Source organism: Octodon degus, unplaced genomic scaffold (assembly GCF_000260255.1).
Source record: "Octodon degus isolate 3935 unplaced genomic scaffold, OctDeg1.0 scaffold00057, whole genome shotgun sequence".
In the NCBI taxonomy this organism is placed as follows: Eukaryota; Metazoa; Chordata; class Mammalia; order Rodentia; family Octodontidae; genus Octodon; species Octodon degus.
Window position 1 is genome coordinate 13,369,745 of NW_004524633.1, and position 24,397 is coordinate 13,394,141.

A 24,397-nucleotide genomic window follows, 5' to 3' on the forward strand; every position below is an offset into this window, starting at 1 on the left:
CCATCCTAGGGCGCGGCTACACGCAGCTCCCTACACACATTGGCTTGTTCTCTAGAAACCCTGCCAACAACAGCAGGAACGCCCCCCCCCCCATGGTATCAGCTAGCATCTGCTATTGTAGGTGCCACCATTGCTGTTCCCCGAGCCATCTTTATGGAAAATAGCTGACTCCTGCCTATACCCTCTGACAGATAAACAGAATTATCAAAGCAGAAACAGGTTGCTTCTTTCTTGGAATAAATGAAAACAACATACTAGTAAGCATACAGGAAATTATGATCTTATCTTTGCCTTTGTCTTCCTGTGTTTAATCAAGCCCATTTCTAAAGCCAATGTTTGCCCCTGAAATTTGGATGCAAGTTACTAGATCAGTCAAGTAAGCCATTAATTTATCAAAATGCCATCATGCAGGTAACTCAAACCTTAAGGAGAAGGAGCCCACAACCCATTCTATTGATTTTTAGGACACGTGTACATGAAGCGGATGTGTGAAGTACAATTTATGGGTAGCATGTCCAAAGGCAGGTCGTCACCATCAAAGCCATTATCCCTTGGCTGCTGAAAAAGAAAACTCAAGAAATAAAAACATTAAATATATTTTCTAACATTGTTGAAGTCAGATCTAATGGCCCTTTGCTGAATCTCAAATCTCACCATAGCCTAGTAACATCAAATGTTAGTGAGGTCATGACAAAGATAATGACTTGATTTCAAGTATCAACCAAGAACACCTGCTTTGAAGTGGGTGACACTCTTCATTTTTTTTCTACCTTACCAGACTCTACTCATGATAAAGGCATAGACCAGATCACTCAGCATTGGAGTTTAGCGCCGTATTGTCCCTAACTAGCACTAATAATTGCCTGGATATGAATCATGGCCTTTTATCTAGCAGGTAGATGATACTAATTAACAAGTTGGTTCTTGGTTGGAGCTCTGTCAAAATAATGATGAGACAGCTATAGTCCCCTCCTCGAGGAGAATAATAGCCCAGGAAGAAAGACAGACTTGTAGGGCTGGGGAGAAAGCTCAGTGGCAGAAGCACCTACCTGGCAATCACAAGGTCCTGAGTTTGATCCCCAGTACCAGAAAAAAAAAAAAAAAAAAGCCAAAAAGACAGACTTGTAACCTGACCACTGTGACCCAAAATGTTCTGGATACTGGATGGAAGACCTGGTTCACTGCCTGGGGGAATCCGAAAATCTCCAAGAAGAACTCCGTTTTTGGCCCAAGTCTTGTCTTCATAAGAGATGCTAAATACATGATAGAGGAGGAAAAGATCTTTAATAAATAAATCTAAGGGTTTTTTTAAACCCTGTTTTTCTTAAAACCGAAAGGTCAAAGCTATCAAAATTGACTTTTTTGGGACTTCTGTTTCACTATTTGTAATCCTATAGATCACTCTGCGTTAAGCAGTTACTTTCTCCCCACACTTTTGGCTTCCTAGGCAAAGCCACTGACATGGCTCCACTGAGCCACATGTCCAGATCAGGATTCCCTCTTTCCAAGTCTGGAAAATTCGATGTGAAGTGACAGCTTGACATTTGTGTGCTGCTGCTTCTTCTGTTTTCACAACATTATTTCCAGTTTAGGAAGCATAAATGCCGTTTCTTGGCCAGATATCATTTATTTTGCATGAAATAAATAACCACTTGAGGTAATAAAATCAAGATTCTCTAAGACAAACCATCAAGACATTGTTTATCCTAAATAAAATGGAAAAGTTTAAAGGTGGACCAAACATGGTAGAGCTGATTGTATTAGACCATGGAAATGTTGATCTTATCTATTTATATCTGTGTATTCAAGAACGGGGAATTTCTCTTGGAGATAAACAAAATGTTTCAGTATTTAAATGTCTTAATGAATAACATAACCCTCCTTGGGTAAAAAAAATTCACCATGTTTTATGTTAATAATTATTGTGAGCTGTGATATTAACATAGTTATTTATTATCTTGTTCAAAGGAGTTTTCTTAAAAGGACCTGGGTATGATGAAGATATGTGACTATACATTTTCAAAAGTCATAAAATTAAGCATTTAAAAGGTTGATTCTATGATATAGTGTGCCCACTTGAAATAATTTTATTTTATTTTTTAAAGGAAAGAAAAAGAAGGTAGGATTCTAATTTTATCATTCTGGAAAAAAAAATTTAGGTCCTTCCGTAGATATGGACTTGGATGCCTTCCCCAAATGCAAACTTTGATAATCTTAAGCAAAAAACTTAAAATCGATCACCCCCACAGCCAAGCCAAGAATGAAGAGCAGAAAACAGGGCTATGACAGAGGGGGAAAGGGATCCAAGACAGGAAATGGGCTTGGTCAGACGTGTGGAAAATCAAGGCAACCCCAGGGCCATTAATGAAGGTCCTCGTAAGACACCTCCCTGCATCCTGTCCTCTGCTGCCTTGAACAGCTGCTGGGATTTATTTCTGAGAGGAGCCGGGCCAGGGCCTTCCCAGGGAAACGCACTCCCAGCACGTTCCACCAGACAGCACTACAGAAGAGGCACAGGTGGCCGCTGGGAGCTTCCTTGGGATGGAGAGAGGGAGCCCCCGCCAGCCAGGGCCCTTGATCCTGGCCTGAGGAAACCCTACTCCGCTAACTGAAAGCCAGTTAAGAAGGCTTTATCCTTGGAATGCAATAGAAGGTGTCTCTTTTCTGGCTGTTACTGAAGCACGTTGACAGGCAGAAGCATTAAGAAAATCACTAGCATGACTTAAGACAGTGGATCCGAAAAGCATTTGAAAGGGTAAAGAAGTGGGCCAACACTACAGAGCAGAGAAGAGCATTACAACAAAATGCACAAAGATTAGCCATGTGGGAGGGAGACAAAGACGCAACCACAAACTGCCTCACACTGAGCACATTTGTTAACTTATCATTCTGGGCTGGTGTACAGTGGATTCTCCCAGAAACTCATATGCCTTCATATGGAAGGGAAGAAAATTATACAAGTCTATCTTCTGAGAAGAAAATGTAGATGTTGTGTAGTCGAATCCTTGCTTTGCTACTTACGATCCATTGTATAGGTAAGTTCATTTGTCCTGCCTGTTTCTCCATCTCTAAACTGGGATGATTATTAGAATTTATTTCATACAGTTGTTTCATTAAATGAGATAAATGTATGTAAGGGATTTGGAACAGTGATTGGCATGTAAAGTATATTACTATCGCTTAGTGTTTCTTTTTTTTTTTCTTTTTCTTTTTTTACAGTACTGAGGATCGAACTCAGGACCTTGTGCATGCCAGGCAGCCACTTACGCTGCTGAACTGTCTCCCTGGCCCAATATATTAATATAGCTGTCACTATGCTGTAAACATTCCAGATTAGAGCTGGTTTAACTATCTGATATCAGGTGTCATCTGAAATAGCTGGAATCTGACAAAGATCTGGGCATCACGTTGTTATATAATTTCTCACATTATCTTGCTGAGCTAGCTGCTAAGCCTTAAATGATTTTTCCTAGGTTTTACTTTTTTTGTATTTTAGGGGTCTACATGGTGTTTAGGGTCTCACTACTAGATCAGACTTGGAGTGATCTGCCTGCTTACAGCCTCCCAAGAGCTGGGATTACGGGTGCGCACCACCATGCCCAGTCTCAGTGTGCCCTGGAGGTCGAGGCCAGCATGGCAGGCCTGGGGATTGTACCCCCGGCCCCTGCACCTGCTTGCAGGTGCTTTAATCTGCTGAGCTATTTGGCCAACCCTTCTTCCTAGATTTCTAATCATATCTTTCCTGAGTCCGCCTTTTATAAAATCCTAGTTCCCAAGGCTTATAATTATAATCACAGCAATGTGGTGTAAACCCTCCGCTGACAGTCAGGTGACTTAGAATCTAATTACTCCTGTGAAACTCACTTCCCCATCTTGGACTTTCCATTCTCCCATAGGAGAAAGTTCAACTAGATGACATCTGGGCTTTTTTGGTTGTGACCTTCGCTATTCCATTAGATTTTATGTGATTTCTTAGCCTTTTCATTTGAATGTCTTCTGAGATAAAGGACCAGAGAACTCTTATTTACTATCAATTCCAAATGCCTTTTGGGCATCTGCATCCAAATATCTCCTGCTGGCTCCTCTATCTGTGAATCCAAATTGTCACCTTTTGCCCATCAGGCTAAGTGGCCACACTGTTCTCTGGGTACCCAGTTCAAAACATCAGGTGCGTGGACATTCTCAGTGCTCAGCCACTCTACCCACCTCTCCGAGCCTCCTCCCTGCCATCTCTGAGCTGCCACAACACTCCAGGCTCTGTTTGGCTGTCCTCTGACCAGTGCTTCTGAACTTGTCCTGTTCAGGGACTCCTGGTGGATACCGATCTGCTCTGGAGGTCTGAGTCAGGGAGAGGTTCCATGCATATTTCTAAGCCAGGCCATGCCACAGTGGCTGGCTCCCCATTACACTTGGGAAAGCAAAGCACATGGCCTTCTAATGAGAGTCCCAGAAGCTAGATAGTTTCCTTTTGATTCCAATTTCCAGTTTTCTAAGCTTTGATCCTCTTCCCTGTGAAAACATCACAGCCAACACAATTCAATAGTAAGTAAAACATCTCTACACTGGAACTCCAACCTGGATTTTCTTGTTAATTCCCCCAGTCCCTCTCCTCACTTAATCTAATTTACCTAACAAGCCTACTAACTAGTTGTTTTCAGGGAGGCATTTTCCATTTTCTGTACTCATGCTGCGTGAGTTCTTTCTTTGCTTGAAATGCCATTTTCCTTCTTTTATTCCTGTTTCTCAAAGTCTTCCAAGTCCTTGAAGACATGGCTGAAATAAATACCACTTAGCGCTCACAGCGTTTCTGCTCCTCCCTTTAAAGCCCCAGTGCTCACTTTGTGATGATCCACATCTGCCACCTCTGCCATCAGACAGGCTCCTGCAGGGGATGCTTCAAAGCAGAGAGCTATCTAGAACTCCTAAGTGGAAGCACTGCCTTCCTAGCTCTTCAAAGTAATACAGGCGGGAAACACAAGCCGATTCAGAAGGGCTTAGATGGCCTCACGTAGTATTGAGCTGTTGGCCTTTGCTGGGGATGCCTTGGACTTTGGTGCTGACTCCCACTTTTTTATTGCAATTTCCTGTATTTCCGCAGTCCTGCCTGGATGCAGGCCTGTGCTAGGCAGGACCCCAAGACTCACCCTGAAGGTCCTCACCCTTGGGGAGGTGGTCAAGGGTGATGAAGGCTTCCACCCCAAGGGGCTTGGGATCCCGCTTGAGATGCAGTCCTGGATAGAGGAGCCCTGAATCTGGCCTGTTACGTAATTATGCTGTGGGACCTTACGGCTCTAAAGGTAGGATTGTTATTGAACAAGCACCATGAAGATTTGTCTAAAAGTGTGCTGCTGATGGTGTTCTGCTTCTCTGCAGCTGAGTCCTCCTTTGTGTTGTTCATCCCAGCACATGCGCTTTCCTCCTTCCCTCACCTGCCTCTGTCTGAGACGACACACCTAACCTGACCGTGCCTCAAAGGAAAACGGGATTTAAGCCCCCATGAACTCACAAGTGCCTCTGGGCTGGAACTAAGCACTTGCTTAGGCAAATGCAGGAAATGGGGTTCCATCCCCAGCACCACCACAAGCTGCACGCATGCTGAGCCGGCGACTGCATCCAGGCGTGAAGGCGCATGCCTGTAATCCCAGCACTGGGGAGGCTGAAAACAGAAGAATCACTACGAGTTGGAGCTGTGCAGTGAGACCCTCCCCCTGAGAAGTTCAAGACACTCTTTAATGAAACTGAGGCCTAGAATGGAAGAGAATAAAGCCATACACACTCTTCTGTCTAAGTGGAAGAGTACGAAACTATAGCTACATATCCGCACACATCGATTTGCTGGCTCTCTTCTATAATATGTCAAATACTGTGTGTTTGTCACATTATGTGCCTTACAGTATTAACTTTTCATGACCAACTCTAAGATCCAGTTTCCCGAGATTTCCCAGGGGGGTGCGGTAACTAGTCCGGGATATGCTGCCTCTGTCTGTGTCCTTTCACCAACGAAGACCACAGCAGCTGGTGGCACGAAGGGGAGAAAGCCAAACTGCCCTTGTCCTTGCAGGATAAAGATGCTTATTCTACATTGCGGGTTAGGCAGTCTATTCCAGGCCTCCAACCGCACTGCTCAGTCGCTGTGGCCTTCCCACTCAGATCCTTCTGCGGCCCTCCTGCCTCCGCTTTCACTTGCTCTGAGATCATGCCCACTCCCGAGCACCCACTGTCCCACCAGAGGCACCATACACTGCCTACACTGTGCCTCATGGCTCACCTTTAGTACTCAGGCATAGAGACACGTCCAGCTTCCTGTCTGCACCAACGGTGCCCAAACTCCACGATCAAAACTCTCCCTCTCCACCTTCCTTTTGGAACGTGTGCTTTCTTTTTTGGTATCAGTTTTCTTTCACGGGCATCCGGCCCTCGCCTGCAATATCCGTCCCCCAACAGCTCAGGTCCTCCACGAGCTCTCCACTAGCCTTTTCCCCCTCACAAGCACTTATTTGTTAAAACAGCTCTTAATGTGCACTTACTGCACAGCAAGATCAGGACAGACACAGTCTGCACCCTCAGGGATCTGGCGGCCTAATCGGGGATGTAAAGTGGGAGCCCGGCACTTGGGATGTCTGCTCTAGAGACAAGCAAAGGATGGAGACCAAAAATACTTTTCAACCTTCCACATTGCCTTATATCCAGAGGGCCTTGCGGTGGATTTTTATTCTTTTGGTCTGAGGGAGGATCTGGTGGTGTGCGCTTGTATCTGGATCTCAAGGCTATTGCCCGTCTCCCATCATTACTCAGTCAGCCTTTGATGTCTTTACTCGGACCAGGACGCTTTGTAGGAAGGTGTCTGATAGTCTAGTCGTCAATCCCAGGTGGGAAAAGGTCTTGGCACAGTTGTGTAGGATGGAGGCTCAGCCTCGATCAAGCAGCTGCTTCTTTGGGGGCTGAGTGGGTTGTACAGGTGGGACCTTCAGTTTCCCGGAGCTTGCATGAAATACACATGGTGCTCTTTTATGTGAATTCTACTAAAAGCTGGCCAGTGAACAAGTGACAGGTAAGTCGTTTGAACTGCACTAACAGCAAGTTTTCCCTTTGAAGGTTGTGTCAGGAGCGTTCTTCCTTGTAATATCACCATGCTGTAAAACTAGTGTGTTCCAGGGTTTAGGGCATATATCAGAGCAGAAAGGGACAGATTTTAGATCAGGTGTTAGTGCTGACATGGGGTGTGTGTGTACGTGTGTGCACCTTTGTGGTGCTGGGGATTGAACTCAGAGCCTCACACATGCTGGTAGGGGGAGCACTCTAACACTGAGCTACTCCGTGCCCTTATTTATTTATTTATTTATTTATTTATTTATTTATGGCAGTATGGGATCGCACTCAGGACTTTGTGCTTGCCACACAGGCACTTGCACTGTTGAGCTATCTCCCCGACCCCCATCGGTTATAAATATTAAGGTAACTTTAGTATTTAGCTGAGCTTTTTATTGAGAGAGGGAAAGACATTGTGTATAGTGTCTATGAGTGAGCAATGGAGGAGCTACCTGGGATCTCTGCCACACGCTGCTCACACGCACCCCACATGCCCTGACACACACTGTGGTCGTCTCGCACATGTGCACATGTGACCAGGCCCGGCTCAGGGCTCTGAGGCAGTCACAGCCCTCCAAGGGCCCTCGCCATGTGCGGTTGATTTTTTACTTTGAAGAGCCATCACGGAGTATCTATAAGCAGCTGTATCATAATTGCTCACACTCAGTGAGACCAGTTCAGAAGAAATTTATGTCCCCAAGACTAACAAAATGCAAAGGCACTACTAACCAAACGACTGTGAGGAACAAATCAAAGTCGATTTAAAGAGAACTTAGTTAGAAGCGAAATTTAAATAATTTTGCTTTTTAAAATTAGAGGGCTGGGGAGATAGCTCAGTGGAGTTAGTGCTTGCCTGGCAAGCGCAAGGTCCTGAGTTTGATCCCTGGCACCACCACCAAAAAACGTGCCAGTCTCACCCCTGGGTATGCTGAGCCGGCCACTGAGATCAGGTGTGGTGGTGCACACCTGTAATATTATTTAACATTTAATATATTTCATATTAGATTTTTGTTTCTTTATCTTAACATGTACATGTTGAGAGAGCTGGGAACATCTTATGTGCTCAGATATTATCTTTCTTCTAACAAAAACACTGAAACTACCATTCTAAAAATACTCTATTGCTCCAGACAACCACAGGAAAAATAATATAATGGTATAATTCTAAAAAATTTCCCACTTTGACCTTTGATTCTATTAGTTAAAAATTTCCTTTGACAACCTCCAAGCCTGTGAAAAAAACCACAGTGATATTTCAAGTTTCATGTCATAGGTGACAAAGGTTTGTCACCAGTTTACATGGTGAGTTGAGATAAACACTGTGGTTACTTAAACAGTATGGCAGGAAAAAATACCTGGCCACTTGTTTCTGTCTTTTCTGGTCACTAAAAGCCAACTGAGGACACATCAAAAGAAAAAGAAAATTGTGTATAATATGAGTTTGTTCTTTGCCAATTTAAGAGCAGTAAGGAAGGTGATCTTTCTGCCACAGGAAAACAAGAGCCCCATGTGTGAGGCCGAAGTGGTCATCCTGAAGCTCCAGCTCAACAGTTATTAGCCGCCGATTGCTTAGCAAGTCCATTTGGGGACTTTGAATAAAGGAAATCTTTCCATGGATCTATACAAACTTGTGCAGCAGGGTCAGTGGGGAAATGCCACCCCCAGACATACAAGTGCGTATCTCAGGCCCGAGTGTTGAAGGTTATAATCATCTAGTTATGCAACATTAAATTTCAATGTTATTCAGGTTTCCCCATAGCTCAAAGAACAAGTAAAGGTCAAGAATCTGTAGAAATGCCATCCAGTTCTCCAGCTACACAAGAATACTGAATATTGACAATGCCAGAATTTAAAATTAAAATGGAACATAATAGTATATCAGGAAAGCTGAAATGTCAGTAAAATTCCTGTGGGTTACTCAGACAGAATCTATCTTTAGTGACCCAAGAATTCAAGTTGTATACATCTTGTGAGATTTGGAAGGAAGATGAGGAGATGGAAGCTGAGACACCATCTATTTTTTATTTACTCTGGCCTGGATATACGAGGAGTAGGAGGAGAAGGAAGAGGAGGGGAAGAGGAGAAGGAGAAGGAGGAGGAGGAGGAGAGGAGGAAGAGGAGGAAGAAGAGGCTAGTTTCTAGTTTCTTGTGGAGACCTCAGTCTGCTACCCACTGGGATAGGAATGGCTAGTAAAGTCAAAACCTTCTCAGTTGAGAGTCTGTCAGCAGTACCGGCCGCAAGGCATGGAGTGTCTATGGAGTAGGCCCTGAGGTACAGCCTCCTTCACATGGCTCTCACGCCGCGGTCCCAACATCACTGAGAGGAGGAACTGAGCTTTCATTTTCAGCCAAGAAAGCCTTGGGGTAAGTAGACACCTGGCCATGGTCTCAGGTGCAGGATGACACTGCGGTTGAAGGCCTGCTAACAGCCATAGTGTGGTGTCCCTGAGCGCTACCATTTGCTTTCCCAGAGCTCACGCTTAGGACAGGCCAGCCCACAGCACGAACCCAGCTGGTCAAAGACTTGGTTCACTCACTTTTCTGTCTTACTTTCATTTCCTTCTAAACCCTTGTCACTAATATCTTTAGGCAAGAAAAATTGAAATCAAGGAAGAGCCCAAATGAAAACGGAGGGAGGGAGAAAGGGTGAGAGAGAATCCATCTTCATGTGGAGATGAAGAAGAGCACACCAGACCATGACAAGCACAAAGCTTTGGCAGATTTTTTTTATAATTTCTTAATCATAAGTCATGCTGAGGGGGGGGGTCACTGGTTATTCGTTTGGGGTAAATACATTTGTGTGATTAGTTTTATTATAAAACAGTCCACTTCCTGCTATTTACCTGAGGATTGAAAAATAACTTTAATGACTGACTTCTAATTTACTGAGTTCTCTTTTAGTAGATTCGGGAGCTACACTGGGAAGGCTCCCCATTTCCTGTGACATTGCATTCTTTCAATCCCACTAGAAACTTCTTTTTTTGTATTTTAGGGAAGGGTCTACAGGGTATTCAAGGTTTTACTACTAGATCAGACTCGTAGTGATCCGCCTGTTTCCAGCCTCCCAAGAGCTGGGATTATAGGCGCGCACCACCATGCCCAGTCTCAGTTGCCATCTCATCACTCCCTGGGGGCAGGGCCGGCATGGCAGGGCAGGCCCGGGGATCGAACCCCTGGCCCCTGTGCCTGCTTGCAGGTGTTTTAATCCACTGAGCTATTTGCAGAAACTTCTTTATACATCCTTACGTTTTCCTGTTCTCTCCTTGGGCACTAAAGCTTTTATTTATTTGTAATTTTTATTTTTTTGACATCTTTTCTCTGCAGACTCTTACACAGCAGGGCACATTTACTTCAATAGAAGAATGTGGACAGTCCAAGGTTATTCAAGCGATGAATCAAGTCCAGGTTCCATACTAGCTTCTGTGTAGAATGCAAATATTTAAGTAGCTTTTCCCACTCTGTTGGCACACAGAGCTGCTTAACAGTGAAGCTCCAGAGAGGAGAAAAGTATCGTGTTTTTGAACCAGTGGTAGATGATGTTTTATTTGCATTCACAGTTTTCCCACTTGCTAAAATTACTCCAATGCCTCCAGCAGATGCATCAGAAAAAAAGTTCAGGTTGGCCTGATAAGTTCAAGCAAAACTGTGATCATGATATCGGGCTGATGCCCAAGCCTTGGATAAAAAGGTACTTGGTACTCATCAATGAAAGAATTCATATTTGATTTTGCAGGGTTGGCTTTGATTTCTTGAAGACAATAGATTCACTAAGGATCAGTAGTAACTAGATTCTTAGAGAAAATTCTTCAATATCTCCTTAACTTCAATATTGAAATCATGGTATATGGAAAATAACTTTGAAGAAATAATTCAGTCCTGAGATCTCAGATGTAATTTCCTTTATTGAATTTAAGGAGAATTGGATTGTAAGACAGAAAGCTGATGGTTTTGATGGAGCATGTATCTTCTATATTGGTATTTTTCATTAATGACATAGTAGATTGAATTTTGATCTTGTAATCCTCTAGGTGTATTTTAAGACCATAATAATGTGCAGATATCTAAGAATATTACTTGCAAGAAAATGAGAAAAACGTTAAGATACCATTTCATACACCATGGTCTGCAATAATGATTTTAGTTCAATTCTGTCCCCATGTCTCATGCCAAGAAAGGCTGATTTATAAAGCATATTCCCCAATTCAGAACCAGATAATACTGGAGATAATTACTATGCCTGTTAGAGTTTAAGAGCAATTTCCTGAGCCACCGCTTGTAAAAGTGAAAGAACATACAATGGAATGCCTGCTGGTCAGCTAGATACTCAAATAAGGAGTTGTTGCCCACACCCCACTCTCCAGCATCAGGTTAAATAATAAAATATCTCTGAAGATCCCATAGCAACTTTCATCATGTGATTTTGCCACTGTATGGATTCACAAACTCCTTTTAATTAAATCAATAATATCCCAATTTCATATAGTTTATTGACAATGTAATGGCTTTATCACTTAACAAATGGAGCTATTAATATCTACAGCATAATTTAATTTTCATTTGGGAACCAACTTATATTTTTATTTCAAATAAGGAAGAAATTATTGCCCTTAATAACAAACATCTTATGAGATTTGTAACATTAAAAGAACAATTACTAATAGCAAGAATATTGTTTTACTTCTTAAAAGGTTCATTAAATTTTAAAGGAGATTTACCTTTGAAGATTTAATTAATGTATAATTCAACCTAAGAAAGATACTGTTTTACCTTTTGATCAGTCATAGGTACCTTTAATCTTATTTCAGGAAACTACTGCTAATTAATATTGCTTTAATTTTAGGTTCTCTAAATTCAGTCCTGTTTTTAAATGATACTTTATTCTTATGAACATTGGTAAAACCAAATGGGGGAATGAGTGAACCTTGGTAAATTAAAAAGCCTATTAACAAATTTAGGTCATTGTTTGGCTTTAGGTTTAACCTCCCACCTCCACCAGAACTCAGGACCTTGTACTTGCCAGGGAGGCCCTGTACCATTGAGCTATATCCCTAGCCCATTTGGTTTTAAACAAATTCATTCTTTACTCATTCAGCTTTGACTATTTATTTGTATAAATTTTCAGTTTGGTCATACATAGAGATAAGTGGAAAAATTATAAATAACTCTACATGCTAAAACAGAACATTGCAGAACACCCTAGAGAGTTAGTATGAGGAAGACACTACTATAGCATGGCGAGTTTAGAAACAAAGGTTTTCCCTCTTGTTCTAGCTTTAAGAAATCAAAAGACAGCCAGTCATTTCTTATCTAAATCTTTATTAGAAGAAAAAACAAATGTATCTAAAACAATGAGTAACAACAAATTTCATTCAGTATGAAACATCTTAGTTATCAAAGGTATTTCGACAATACGACCCTAATGGTTCTGCACAGCAGAAGCACACCGATTATAGAGCTCAGACTGTCATGCCCTCATGAGTTTATTTTTGGCCTAAGAGCATCTAACGTCACATTTCAACAAATGTGATGCTAGATTAACCATTGTTACTTCATGTTGATTCTCAAATCGTTCACCAACTGTCACCATGGTTGACATACCCTTAGGATGAATGCTTTTATGAATTCATTCTCTTTAAAGTTAGTATTACTAGTCAACTTGTTTCAAAGGGAATGAGAAAGTGGTCCTGCTTACAATCAACATGTTATAAAAAAGCTGTTTTGTATCAAAAGTTAGAAAATGCGAGACATACATAGAACAGCCTTTGATGAAAGCCATCATATATAATGGAGCTATTGAGTACGTAACACCTGTGAGCACCCTTTCTGGGGTAACATTTCCCTTTGTAATTCCTAGAAGTTTCTTTTTCTAGTAGGTGTGAAACACAGAAAGATGCAGTTATATACCTATTGTGTTTTTTAAAGATTGACTATACAAAAGACTATTTCTAAAAATTTCTTTTAATAAAAACAAAAGAAAGCCAGCAAGTGTCCTTTCTGTCAAGTGTTTGTTTTCCTTGCGTGTAGCACACATTCGTGAATGTCCACGAGGCACGAGGGAATTTTCCTTAGGCCCTACCACGTGCTCTGACACGGAGAATATCAAACACTGAGAAATGCCCAGTGGTTTCCAATCAGTGAGCAACAGGAAAACAGTCGCAAGACTTGTCTTCATCACTAAACTACGCAGGTTTTAATTTTTCTTAAACAATGTTTGTAAACTTACCCACCAAAGCTGGGTAATATTAAATAGCCAGTAAGGCACTTAGTCAGAGGACAGAGTAGTAATGGTTGAACAGTTGAGAATTTGTCTAACAGGAAACACTGTATACGTACCAAAAGACTGGAGTGAGGTGGTCCTATTACTGGTTACTGTCAAACAAGAGTGGGGAAAGCTTTAAAAATGTTTACTTCACTTTGTTTACCAATTTTCCCTGCAGAAGAAGTCATTTAGCTATAATCTTAAAAATATATTAGGAACTATCCATGTAATTAACATATCCTTTTTCCATTTAATATTTAAAAGAATATTAACATACCCAGTAATATTTTCAAAACATCCAAGCCACTATATTTAAAAATGAATTACAAAACGAAAGGTCTTAGTATAAAAATGTTTCATGTTATTAACAATTTCATTGCAACTTTCCATGGCTTCACATTTTACAGTGTAAGCTTTGGTATAAAACATGCAAATGCAAGCCAGCAAGGTCGTGAGCGGTGTCCCTAAACACCGAGTGCTTATGGAACAAGAGTTGCACAGACAGCAGAGGACGAAAAGGTGACACACGGCTGCGAGGTGGTGTTTGCTCCTCCACTGGTCTTTAGTTTATGAATCTTGCTCCAACAAAATCTTCATCAGAGATGGGCTCACGAAAAAGGGTCTTGCAGCCGAACCTTCGTTTCTTTCTAAATCTTCCACTAGGAGGAAGAACGGCACAAGTAACTAACAAAGCAGAACCGTAAGGGAACTAATACCGCCATCTGCTGCACACTCGCGTTCCAGCAATTCGAGATGCCGCATTGTCAAAACAGGACAGTTTGGCATCAGTATTATTGTAAACATAGATAGGAGAAAACAATCAGCCCTTGTTACTATGACAGCAAATCATGATCTTGTTCTGTGTTCCAGGTCAGATTCTGTCAATATTGCAGGCCGTTCAGGTGCGTGATTGAGGAAATGACTTTTATTTTCCTTCTTTTTTTCTCGATTTTCTTTCTAAATGACCATATGCATTCAAAATTGCTTTCTTTCGTCACCAACGACTTTGATGATACAAGCTTGAGAGACAGTATTTGTAAAATTTGAACATACAGTGTTTCAAATCTTTCGACTGCAAGCGGTGAGAAATACTGCTGTTTTTCCACACATATCCGTGTAATTGCTTTGTCAGAAAATGGCTTCTAAATGCCAAAACACTGCTCATTTTTAATCTATGCATTTAAGTTACACAAAGAAGTAACAAACGGTATTTTTTCTGGCTGGAAATAAGCCCATACAAGAGTTAAACCGGCCAATAGTGGCTCACATGCTGATCTATATTTTATTCCAACTTTTACACATATCAGAATTAGCTAGAGTATTCTGTAATGTTTTACACGATGCCCACTGCCAAACGCGGTGGGCACAGGTATCTGCACGGATAATAAGCTCACGGCGGAAGTCACTCTTCTACTAGATTTTTATTCTGGCCCTTATATTATTGAGTAAGAAAGTAATAAGAGAAAAAAATCTAGAAAGAAAAGCGATCACTCTTCCCTGTATTGTCCTGCAGTGCTAATGAGAATGAAGAAGGCTATTTGCCAGGAGGTGAAGCCAAGTGACATTTTTACTCCAATAATCTTCAGAGCATCACTCAAAAATAAGTTGGCGATCATTTTAAGGACCAATATTTAAAAATTTTCCCTACTTACTGGCTTCTTATTATTTAGCTGCCATGAAATCCATCTAAGTTCTACACTGCAGGATATTGAATAAAGTAATATTTGTATTAACTCGATTGTCTTGTTGGACGAGTGCATCAGGATCCAATCGACATGTTAAGCCAGCATATTCCTTGCTGTTATTCACAAGATTGGCGTTAAGCCAGAAGGATTGCCGATGGATTCGAAGCTCCTTTGGGGTGCATTTTTGCGCTGTCAGCTACATCCTATGCCTTTGTACATGGGACGAACAGACAAGGTGTCTGAGCATCTGAGTCCTGCCTTGCCTGACCATGCAAGTATTAGACATGTCTCGCTGGAGGGTGGCTTGTTGCTCTGGCCAGCAGCAGAGGAGTGTAGATGACCTTCCTCTTCAGTCCTAGAGCGGGAGATTTCCTGACCTCACATATGTCCCTTGTAAAGGTCATCACGTGTGATCATCTATCTCACCAAGGTCAACCATATTTTCCCTTAGCATAAAATCTAAACTGTCTTACTCATCTTTTCTCTTTTCTCACTGAAAGTTGAGCTAAAATTAAACCTTTTTCATAAAAAGTCCACACAATCTCTTTAATCTAGAAATACAAGTATGCTCGTGAAAAGAAAAAAAAAATCTCTCATTTGAAACAAATCCATACTTGTCTTCCATAAAGTGGAAATAGGAAGTTTGTGTTAGAGACCAGGGGTATGAATTACAAAGAATCTTATTTGTGTAGATTTTTTTTTTTTCTGGGCGGAAGCGGGGATCGAACTCAGGCCCTTGCGCTTGCCAGGCAAGTGCTCGTTCTACTGAGCTTCCCTGGCCCCTCTTAGAATATTTTTATGGTGGCCAGAAGCTCATACTATTCTAGGACTCAAATTCAGCTTCAATATAAATATAAATACAAATCCACTAAGACACAATGAACTGTGGAGGTCCCACGGTAACTTCTGCCCAGTACTGTTCTCTGTAGAACCTGCCTGACCTTAACATCTAGATGTTATGGACTTGATTCATTTACTAAAATATACTTCATAAGGAACCATTAATACACATTTAATCACAGTTTAGAGTTGCCCACCAGCTTGAACAGTATAAATATAACAGTAGCACCATATTTACAAATGCAGTATCTTATGCTGGTTAACTATAAATCAATATTTTTATGGCTAGTTGATTACACATTTATAGTGCTTTCAAAAATTGCCTGAATATCCTTTACAAATTTACACTTATAAAAAGAAAGGCTATCAAAGTGCTGCTGTGAAAACAACACACTGAGTTACAAAAGTTATGAAAACACTTTCAGATATAAGTTTTTAAAAATGTTTGACATTAATACTTGACTCTTTTGTGGGGACCATCATCTATAAAGTATGCCACTTCACAGAGGCCTTGGCCATCAGGTGCCTGGCCACTCTACGGTACCACGTCCTGGCTTTTTCTAAAAGTAGCTCAGAAACTTCACATTACTCCAAAGGACCATTTTTCAAGTCCAGTTGACCTAATTCACAAAGCATTGACTTAAAAGTGGATGCGCTGTTTGGAGATTTGCTATTCTTTCTGCTTCTGCGGGACTGGTTGCTTCTTGACCAGGATCTCGTGCAGGCTAGGGGTTATGAAGTAGGGTTTTTCTGCAGATCCATCATTCCTTTCCAGATCTTCACCTGTGTTGGCAGCAGCCAAGGCAGGGCAAAAGCAGCAAGCAGCAGCAGAGCAATTATGTGTATTTTTATAAATTGGAGAGTAGTTCAACCGGGGGGGGGGTGGAGAATCAGAGATACCGTTGTTAGAAAGTAAAACAGAAGACAAATTAGAAAAAAAAAAAGAAGACAAATTAGTTCAGTTAAATTGTTGATGCTGGACAAGACAAAAAGCCCTAACCTCTGCTATAAAGCACTAGACTTTTTCCCTGTTTTTTTTTTTCTCTAAGAGTTTTTGTTTTTTTTGATGGAACTGGGGATTGAACTCAGGCCCTTGCGCTTGCCAGGGAAGTGCTTACTTTACTAAGCCATCTCCCCGGCCCCTCTAAGAGGTTTATTTTTATATTAACAAAGTTTTCCATGTCCTCCAAACATTTTCACCTTAAGTCCTGTGCCCACTCTTTTCAAAATATGTGAATTACCACAACCTTGGGTATGAAGTGAAACAGAAAGCGTGCTAAGAGCAATAGTTGCATTTGAGAGCTTAACATCACTTTTAGTAGTAGTTCTTATGTGGCTGTTGCAGATTAATCAGCTGAATCAGGGATGTAAAGGACCCCGCTGAAGCTGAGAATTCTGAGGTGAGGAGGAGGAGGAGGAGGAGGAGGAGGAAACCCAGTCTCCTGGCACCTAACGCAGTCTGCATCCTACTTAGCTATGAAGTGCCGTGCTCTAAACCTCTGTGGGCTGCCTCAGATTATATTGGAAAGCTTACACTGGTATTTCCTGACTTTGTAGTATGTAAATTCACCTCCCTGTCTTGATTGCTTACAGTACCAGGAAATGGATAGGCTGTTCACTGATCTCCCGGCTGGGTGGGAAAAGCAGCAGAGTCGTGCTCAAAATCAGGGAGATGTTTGCATGGGACTCGGTTTACTGCAAATACACATATTTCATCTCAGACAGTATCTATACTCTTGGGAATGGTGGGATTATTGGTTTAGTAGGTTTTTAAATTAGACCTCAGACATGCATGTGACCTTCCTCTCATGTAAAATGAAAAGCTAAGCAACATGACAGACAAACACTGGGCATTTTTGTTCTTTTTTATCTTTAATCTTATTTCTGTACAATGTCACATATCATATGCCTGTATCATTCCTGTCCTGGAGGTGCTGGGAGGAAGCCTGGTCTAGACCACAGTAACAATCACCTACAACTATTACTCTTTTCAGCAGGATTCTCAGTGTCTTGTGATATGAAAAGATGTCATGCTTCTATAAATAAAGTATTTACAAATGGTTGGCATTTTTTAAAAAGCACAGGTTTGCTGGCAACTAGGACAGTAGATATAGAAAGATACAGAAAGAAATAAAAGTATAGTCTATGCAATCAGAATTTGCCTTGGGGTGTCATTAAGAAGAATGTTTTCCAAAGTATGATGTTACCCATCCTGACAACTCAGGAGGGAGGAAATTCCAGATGGCCTCCCATATTCTTTATTATCAAAGACAGAAGCCTCTGGAGGGAAACTGTTCAGGCCAACACACAACATATGGAATAAAACTGGTAATGTATCTGACTTTCAAGAAGCTGGAAATTTGTTCACAAATATATGTGAGAAATTTCTCATTCAAATTTAAATCCACTGTCCTGTTTATTTATTTAGGTCCTGGATTCAAACTCTGGACCTTGCACTTGCCAGGCCAGTGCTTGCTCCACTGCCCTATAGCCCCAGCTCTTCCACAGTCACATTTAAAATGGACAAAATTAGCCCAAACTTGCAAAGACTGGAAACAAGTAGGTGCTAGATATTTCCTACAGTAAAGCTTGAGGAATACTCTCAGCTATAAGAATGAGGAAGAGCACAGAGGGATCTCTAAACCTTGCTCTCCTGAAGCATCTGAGAGAAGGGAAGAAATTGCTGCATATTCCAGAGTCCCCCTTCAGCCATGTATTTGGAACTACCTAAAGGGCAGGTCTTATTTACGGAGAAACAGGGTCCATTACGACTTTAATGATCTCCACTCATAACCCTGCTGTGCAGTTGGTCCTGTGGTTTATTCTAAAAAATAAATGGCTCTGAACTCAGCAATGGTCTGTCAGAGTAAGACCCTCTGCTTGTCTTTCAGGGATTGTGCAAGGGAAATAATCACTCAGGGTGTGTAACACTATGGTTGATTGGTTGTGTTATTGTTTGTGTGTGTGTGTGTGTGTGTGTGTGTGTGTGTGTGTGGTGCTGGGATTAACTAAGAGCCTTTGCACTGAGTTACATCCACAGTACTTTTTATTTATTTTTTTATTTTAGGAAAGGGTCTACAGGGTGTTTAGGGTCTCACTACTAGGTAGGACTCATAATGATCCGCCTGTTTACAGCCTCCCAAGAGCTGGGATTATAGGCGTGTGCCACCACACCCAGTCTCAATTGCCATCTCAGTGTGCCCCAGGGGCAGGGCCCGCATGGCAGGCCCAAAGATTGAACCCCTGGCCCCTGTGCCTGCTTGCAGATGCTTTAATCCACTGAGCAACTTGGCCAGCCCTATCCGCAGTCCTTTTAAAAAATAATGTTTTATTCTGTTTTGAGGCAGGGTCTTGCTGAGCTACCAAGTTGCCCAATTGGGCCCAAACTTGCAGTCAGTCCTCCTGCCTCAGCCTCCCAGAGTGCTGGGATTACAGTCATGCAGCATCACACTTAGCTAGGTTCTATTCTCTTACCTGCTGATTCTACCTTCTCTAGATTTGCCCAAGAAATTCTCCAAAAGTGAGGGCCAGATCAAAGTCCTCCTGGACTCAGGTTCTCTGTTGCTTCAGAGGTGTTCGTGAAATCAAATTATTCATCCTGCGTATGTGAGCTACACTTGCTGCATGGATTCAGAGTGCGGTTCAGCTCGCGGCAGTGACAAAAGCTCGAATGGCGCACCAAGCGCCCAGTCCTGCATGGGTGGGCCACTTCCTTGGTGCTCTCCTCCCTGATCCCTGGGAGTCTGTCCTCATGTTATGTCATGTGAATTTGTCCCAGGTATCTGAAATTGTTGCTTTGTGAGGGGCTTTGTGAGAACCTGCAGAGGTCCCCAAGGAATCCCCCAAACCTGCTTCCCAAGGCGCAGGTGCAACCTCGGTTCTGTTCACACCACACCGCAGAAGCCCACCGCTACGAGGGCTCTGACAGCACAGAAATGACAAGGTGGGATCTTGCTAGCACCGAGCTGTGCACTGAGCTCCTGTCAGGAGAGGAGTCTCCTGTGCTTTGCAAACTCCGTGGCCTCGGCCAGTAATTATTGGTGTGTGGGTACGAGTGTGCTTTTGTACTTTTCTCATCGAAGTATAATTTTCCTCCAGCTTTCTTGAGGTATAACTGACAAAAGCTTATATATTTTGAAGGTATGCAACGCTTTGATACAGATTGGTATTGTGGAATAATTACCACTATCAAACTAGTTAACATATTTATCATCTCACAAAGACGTGTGTGTGTGTGTGTGTGTGTGTGTGTACATGTGTGTGTACAACATTTCAGATCTCACTGGACAATTTCCAAGTATATGGTACAGTATTATTAAATATGTGTGCACCACCCTCCAGCATGTGTCTATCTTTTGTGACTTCACACCTTTTGGCCAACATCTACTCATTTTCCTCAGCCCCTGGATTCCCAATCACCATCCTTTTCCTTGTTTCTGAGTCTGAAGTTTTAGATTCCACATTTATGTGGGATGATACAATATTTGTCTCTCTACCTCTGGCTTATTTCTCATCAGCTATTTATTTATTTATTTATTTATTTATTTATTTATTTTTTAATGTATTTGGTTGTTGCAGGGTCTCACTATGCAGCTCAGATTTGCGATCCTTCTGCTTTCAGCCTCCCAGCACTGGGATTATAGGCATGAGCCAGTGTGTCCGCTCTGGCCAGCTCAACACGTCCTGGGTGCGGGGCTGGAGTGGCATGTGATGCTGGGGATCAAACTGCAGTCCCTGTGCCTACCTAAGCTTGCCTGAGCATGTGCTTTAGTCCGCTGAGCTATCTTGCTGGCCCAGTAGTTATGGTTTCAAAAGAATCTATACATTGGTACCTTCTTTCAAATAAGTGTTGCTTTGCCATTGAAGAGAGCTAACAACAAGTCCACAGCCAGCTAAGGGCAGCAGCCTTCACCTTCTTGTCTCTGGCTACCTACCAAGGCGGCCCTGCACATGGAATACTTACAGAAGCAGAGGAAAATTGTTTCAACACACGTTGCATAGACACTGAAGCAGCCATGGGCAACTAGGTATGATCCCAAGATGACAGTCTGTAAATGTTTAAGGAACAGTAAAGAAGCTATAAGCAAAAGCCAAGAAAAGAAAGCTTTAACGTTCTATGTGCTTTGTCCTGAGAGTTAAACAAAAGGCATGAGAGTACCTGGCTATGGCCTCACTGCTTTCCCCAAAGGCCAACCAACATAACTCAGCTTTAGGATTCTGTAGTCTATGACCATGTACTGCCTGGATCTGAATCACAGATCGTGCCCTCAACAAGTTACTTAACCTCTCTGCACCTCCATTATGGAGTTGGCAGCAGGGATGAAGAGAATGTGACAGACAGCAGTTATGTCACATGGAGTGTGTTCTATACTGTAACAGATGAGGCGGTGGTCACTCACCTAGATCCCATCCAGCTGCTCCGCCTACCCCCAGTTTGGGGAATGTAGGCGGCTGCTGACTCAGCTGCTTCCAGGAACTGCCCTGCCTGCAGGGAATGGCCTCACCCAAGGCCACATTCCACATAAGGCCAGCTTGTGGCTATTGATGTGGTGTGCAAAGGCCCAGCCCCTTTGCCCACACCTCCTCAGACTGCGTCGATGGCCTCAGCTTCTGCCACTGCCCTGGCCTCCCTCCTCACTTCCCAAAGCGTGTGTCTCCAGACAGGACTCCTCATACGCCTTTTGCACGCAGTCCCCCACCTAAGCAGTTTTTTCCAAGGAGCCCAATCTGGAGGGCAAGATGGGATGGACACACAGTAGGGCTTGTACTCTCAGCGGTCATTATGACTTTTCTTCTTAGTAAAATAGCTGACATCTCTGATCCAGCAGAATCAATAGTACTCAGTTTCTATGGAGTACACTGTGCCCTCCCCTGCTAAGAATCAACTCCAAATTGAACACTGAAGCCTGAGTTCCCTTAGGTGATGGAATTGGAAGGCAAGTACTACAGAGACTTTTGACAAAGGAGGCACCTCCTTATGAAATGATTAGCGCCCTTGTAAGAAAAGACAGGGAAGGCATGGTCTCACTGTGCCCCAAACTCTAGGAAGAAGGCCCTCCTGGGGAGCTGATTTTGTGGGACTTCCCAGGCTCCAGGGCAGCCAGGAGTCCACTCCTCCTGTCCAAGCCTCCTGGTCTGCAGCGCTTCTGTTACGGCAGCCCCAAAGGAGTAAGAGGGCAGTTCTTACCAGCAAAGGTACCCAGTAGTAATTTAAAGATGTGGGTCCTCCAAAGTTCACTGGCATCTTTTCTGTAAAGAGTAAGAAGGCCAGGATACCTGTGTGGCAAAGGCAGAACATGTGTGAGTGCATATTATGCATTAGCAAAGTACACAGCTGTGTGGGGCAGGCAGCTTTCTTTCCACACATCAACTTTTCATTATTTATTGTTATTATTACTTACCTATAAGTGCAGAAATTAGGATTTTCCCCAGGATTAACACAAAATGTGTAACTTCATCTGTAACTGCAACTCTGAATATGAGAGAGAAAAAAAAAAGAAAGGTCAATACTATGTTTAGAATTCTCCTGTAACTTGATCTTCTTGGGAATAAATAACACAAGCATCCATTTTGATATGACTTTGCTGAAATTTTGCTTGGCAACTGTTAAATGCAGGAAATGAACACAGCAGTTGTTAAATGCAAGTACAACACGGGGGTGACACTGTCACTTATTTTTAATGAAGCAAATAAGAGAAAGAGAGAGAATGAGAGAAAATGAGAGAGAGACAGAGAGAGAGACAGAGAGAGAGAGAGAAAGACAGACAGACAGAGAGACAGAGAGACAGAGAGAGGGAGAGACACTTTCTCTTTCTGCTTTGAGGAGACACCCTGAGCCCCGAGTCCTAGAGAGGCAGTATGAACTCTTTGTCCAATTAATCATCATTTGGGGAGGGCAAAAGGGCTGGTGTCAGGATGGTGATCGGAGCCATTTCTTAAGCAGAGCAGATAATAGAAAGGAATAAATGACAGTGGGCATAAAAAACCTAGGTGGAAAATGGAAACCATTCTCACATCTAAAAACAAACTGGTGATACGAGACAGGTTTCAACCTCTCTATTTCAAAGACACTACTGGTGCCTGACGAGGCTATTCATTCTTCAGATGGCAGCGTGTCAAGCGGAATGCTGAGGCTCAACAAATTGTAGCTTGTGATTTTCAATGTGATTACTTACTTTAAAATGTTTCTCATCAGAAGGTTGAAAGCATCTCTGGCTGACCTGCAGAAGTTTTTGCCATAGATTGCAATCTAAGGAAGATAATTGATATGATTTCGATTTCAATTTTATGCTCCATCAGGATCAAAAGACAATCCAATCCAATGACAGGACAAGAACAGCAACAATTTCTGTCATCACCCCTGCGGAGACCTCGCCAACCCTCTTGCCACCATTTAGGTTTGTGGGAGGCCTGGGAACTGTGTGCCCCAACTCTGCACAGCTCTGAGTCCCCAGTCACACAAGGCTCTTCACACCCCCGGCTCCTGGGCATTAGGCAGCCTTCAGCGCAAGCTGGTCTTACTTTCATGTCCCAGATAATGGCTCTGTCTTCAAAAAGTTTTAGCTGCAGTCTCTTGTTTAATGGGTTAAACACTGTAGTGGCAACATCAAAATTTACCCAAAAGGCATTCCCAGGCCTTTCACTGTACCTGCTTCACTGATTAAAAGGCTCAGCACAGTACTGCCACTGGAGACAAATTAATGCCTATTAGAATCACCATGACTATTCTACACACGTCTCCAGGCCCTACTCACTGTGACAGTAAGCCAATGTCACAAGGGTGTGGAGTTACAATTTACATCGAGATGTCCCCCAAGTGTCTCATGACCTCATAGCTGGGGCTCTGGGAAGGTGTGGCCCGCAGGGCTCAGCTCCCTCCGGCTCACCTCTGAGCTCTCTGCTTCCGGCCCCTCCTGTGGCTCCTCTCCACTGCAGCCCCCTCTGCCACGCTGCCCTGCCTTGGAGCTGGCTAGAAATGCCCTGAAATCTCTACAAACTGTGAGCCAACATAAACATCTCTTCCTTTAATTTGCAGAGGTTGTGTATTTTGCCCCAGAAATGAAGAAAAGTGACTAAGATATGTAGCTTCTAAATCATAAATGAATTATATTTCTGGATCACTGAAAGTATTTCTCTACTTATTTCCATAGGAAGCAATAACTTGAATCAGTGCCCACTTGTTCCAACACATGATTCACAAAACGGACCAGACTAGCCTTAACAATTACGTAAATCCCAGAATTAGAAAAACAGTTTCTGCTTTCAGTGAAACAGGCTGTATAAGCATTCCTCCCAGTAAACTGCCAAAAACACAAACTAGGGCCCACCAAATAGCTCAGCGGATTAAAGCACCTGCAAGCAGGCACAGGTTCAATACCCAGGCCTGCCCTGCCAGCCTTGCCCCCAGGGCACACTGAGACAGCAATTGAAACTGGGTATGGAAGGGGCCAGTGAGATGGCTCAGTGGAATAAGCGTTTGCCTGGCAAGCGTAGGGGCTTGGGTTCAATCCCCAGTTCAAAAAAA

General features: G+C 42.6%; 1 protein-coding gene across 6 annotated transcripts in view; it reads right to left on the bottom strand.

The window, feature by feature from the left end:
- Nucleotides 1–12,437: 12,437 nt before the first annotated feature.
- The window catches only part of Slc44a5 (solute carrier family 44 member 5), a 223,051-nt gene continuing 211,091 nt past the window's right edge, over nucleotides 12,438–24,397 (bottom strand). For 5 of the 6 annotated variants that reach the window (XM_023718342.1, XM_023718340.1, XM_023718338.1 and 2 more), the window contains 5 exons: nucleotides 23,049–23,122; nucleotides 22,275–22,345; nucleotides 22,061–22,149; nucleotides 20,837–20,921; nucleotides 15,827–16,656 (listed from right to left, as the gene is read on the bottom strand). In XM_023718342.1, the coding sequence (XP_023574110.1) occupies nucleotides 16,544–16,656; nucleotides 20,837–20,921; nucleotides 22,061–22,149; nucleotides 22,275–22,345; nucleotides 23,049–23,122 (432 nt within the window). In that variant the 3' untranslated portion in view covers nucleotides 15,827–16,543. Of the gene's footprint in view, nucleotides 14,008–15,826; nucleotides 16,657–20,836; nucleotides 20,922–22,060; nucleotides 22,150–22,274; nucleotides 22,346–23,048; nucleotides 23,123–24,397 lie in introns of those variants that run through there. The other variant, XM_023718339.1, reaches the window with a different exon arrangement.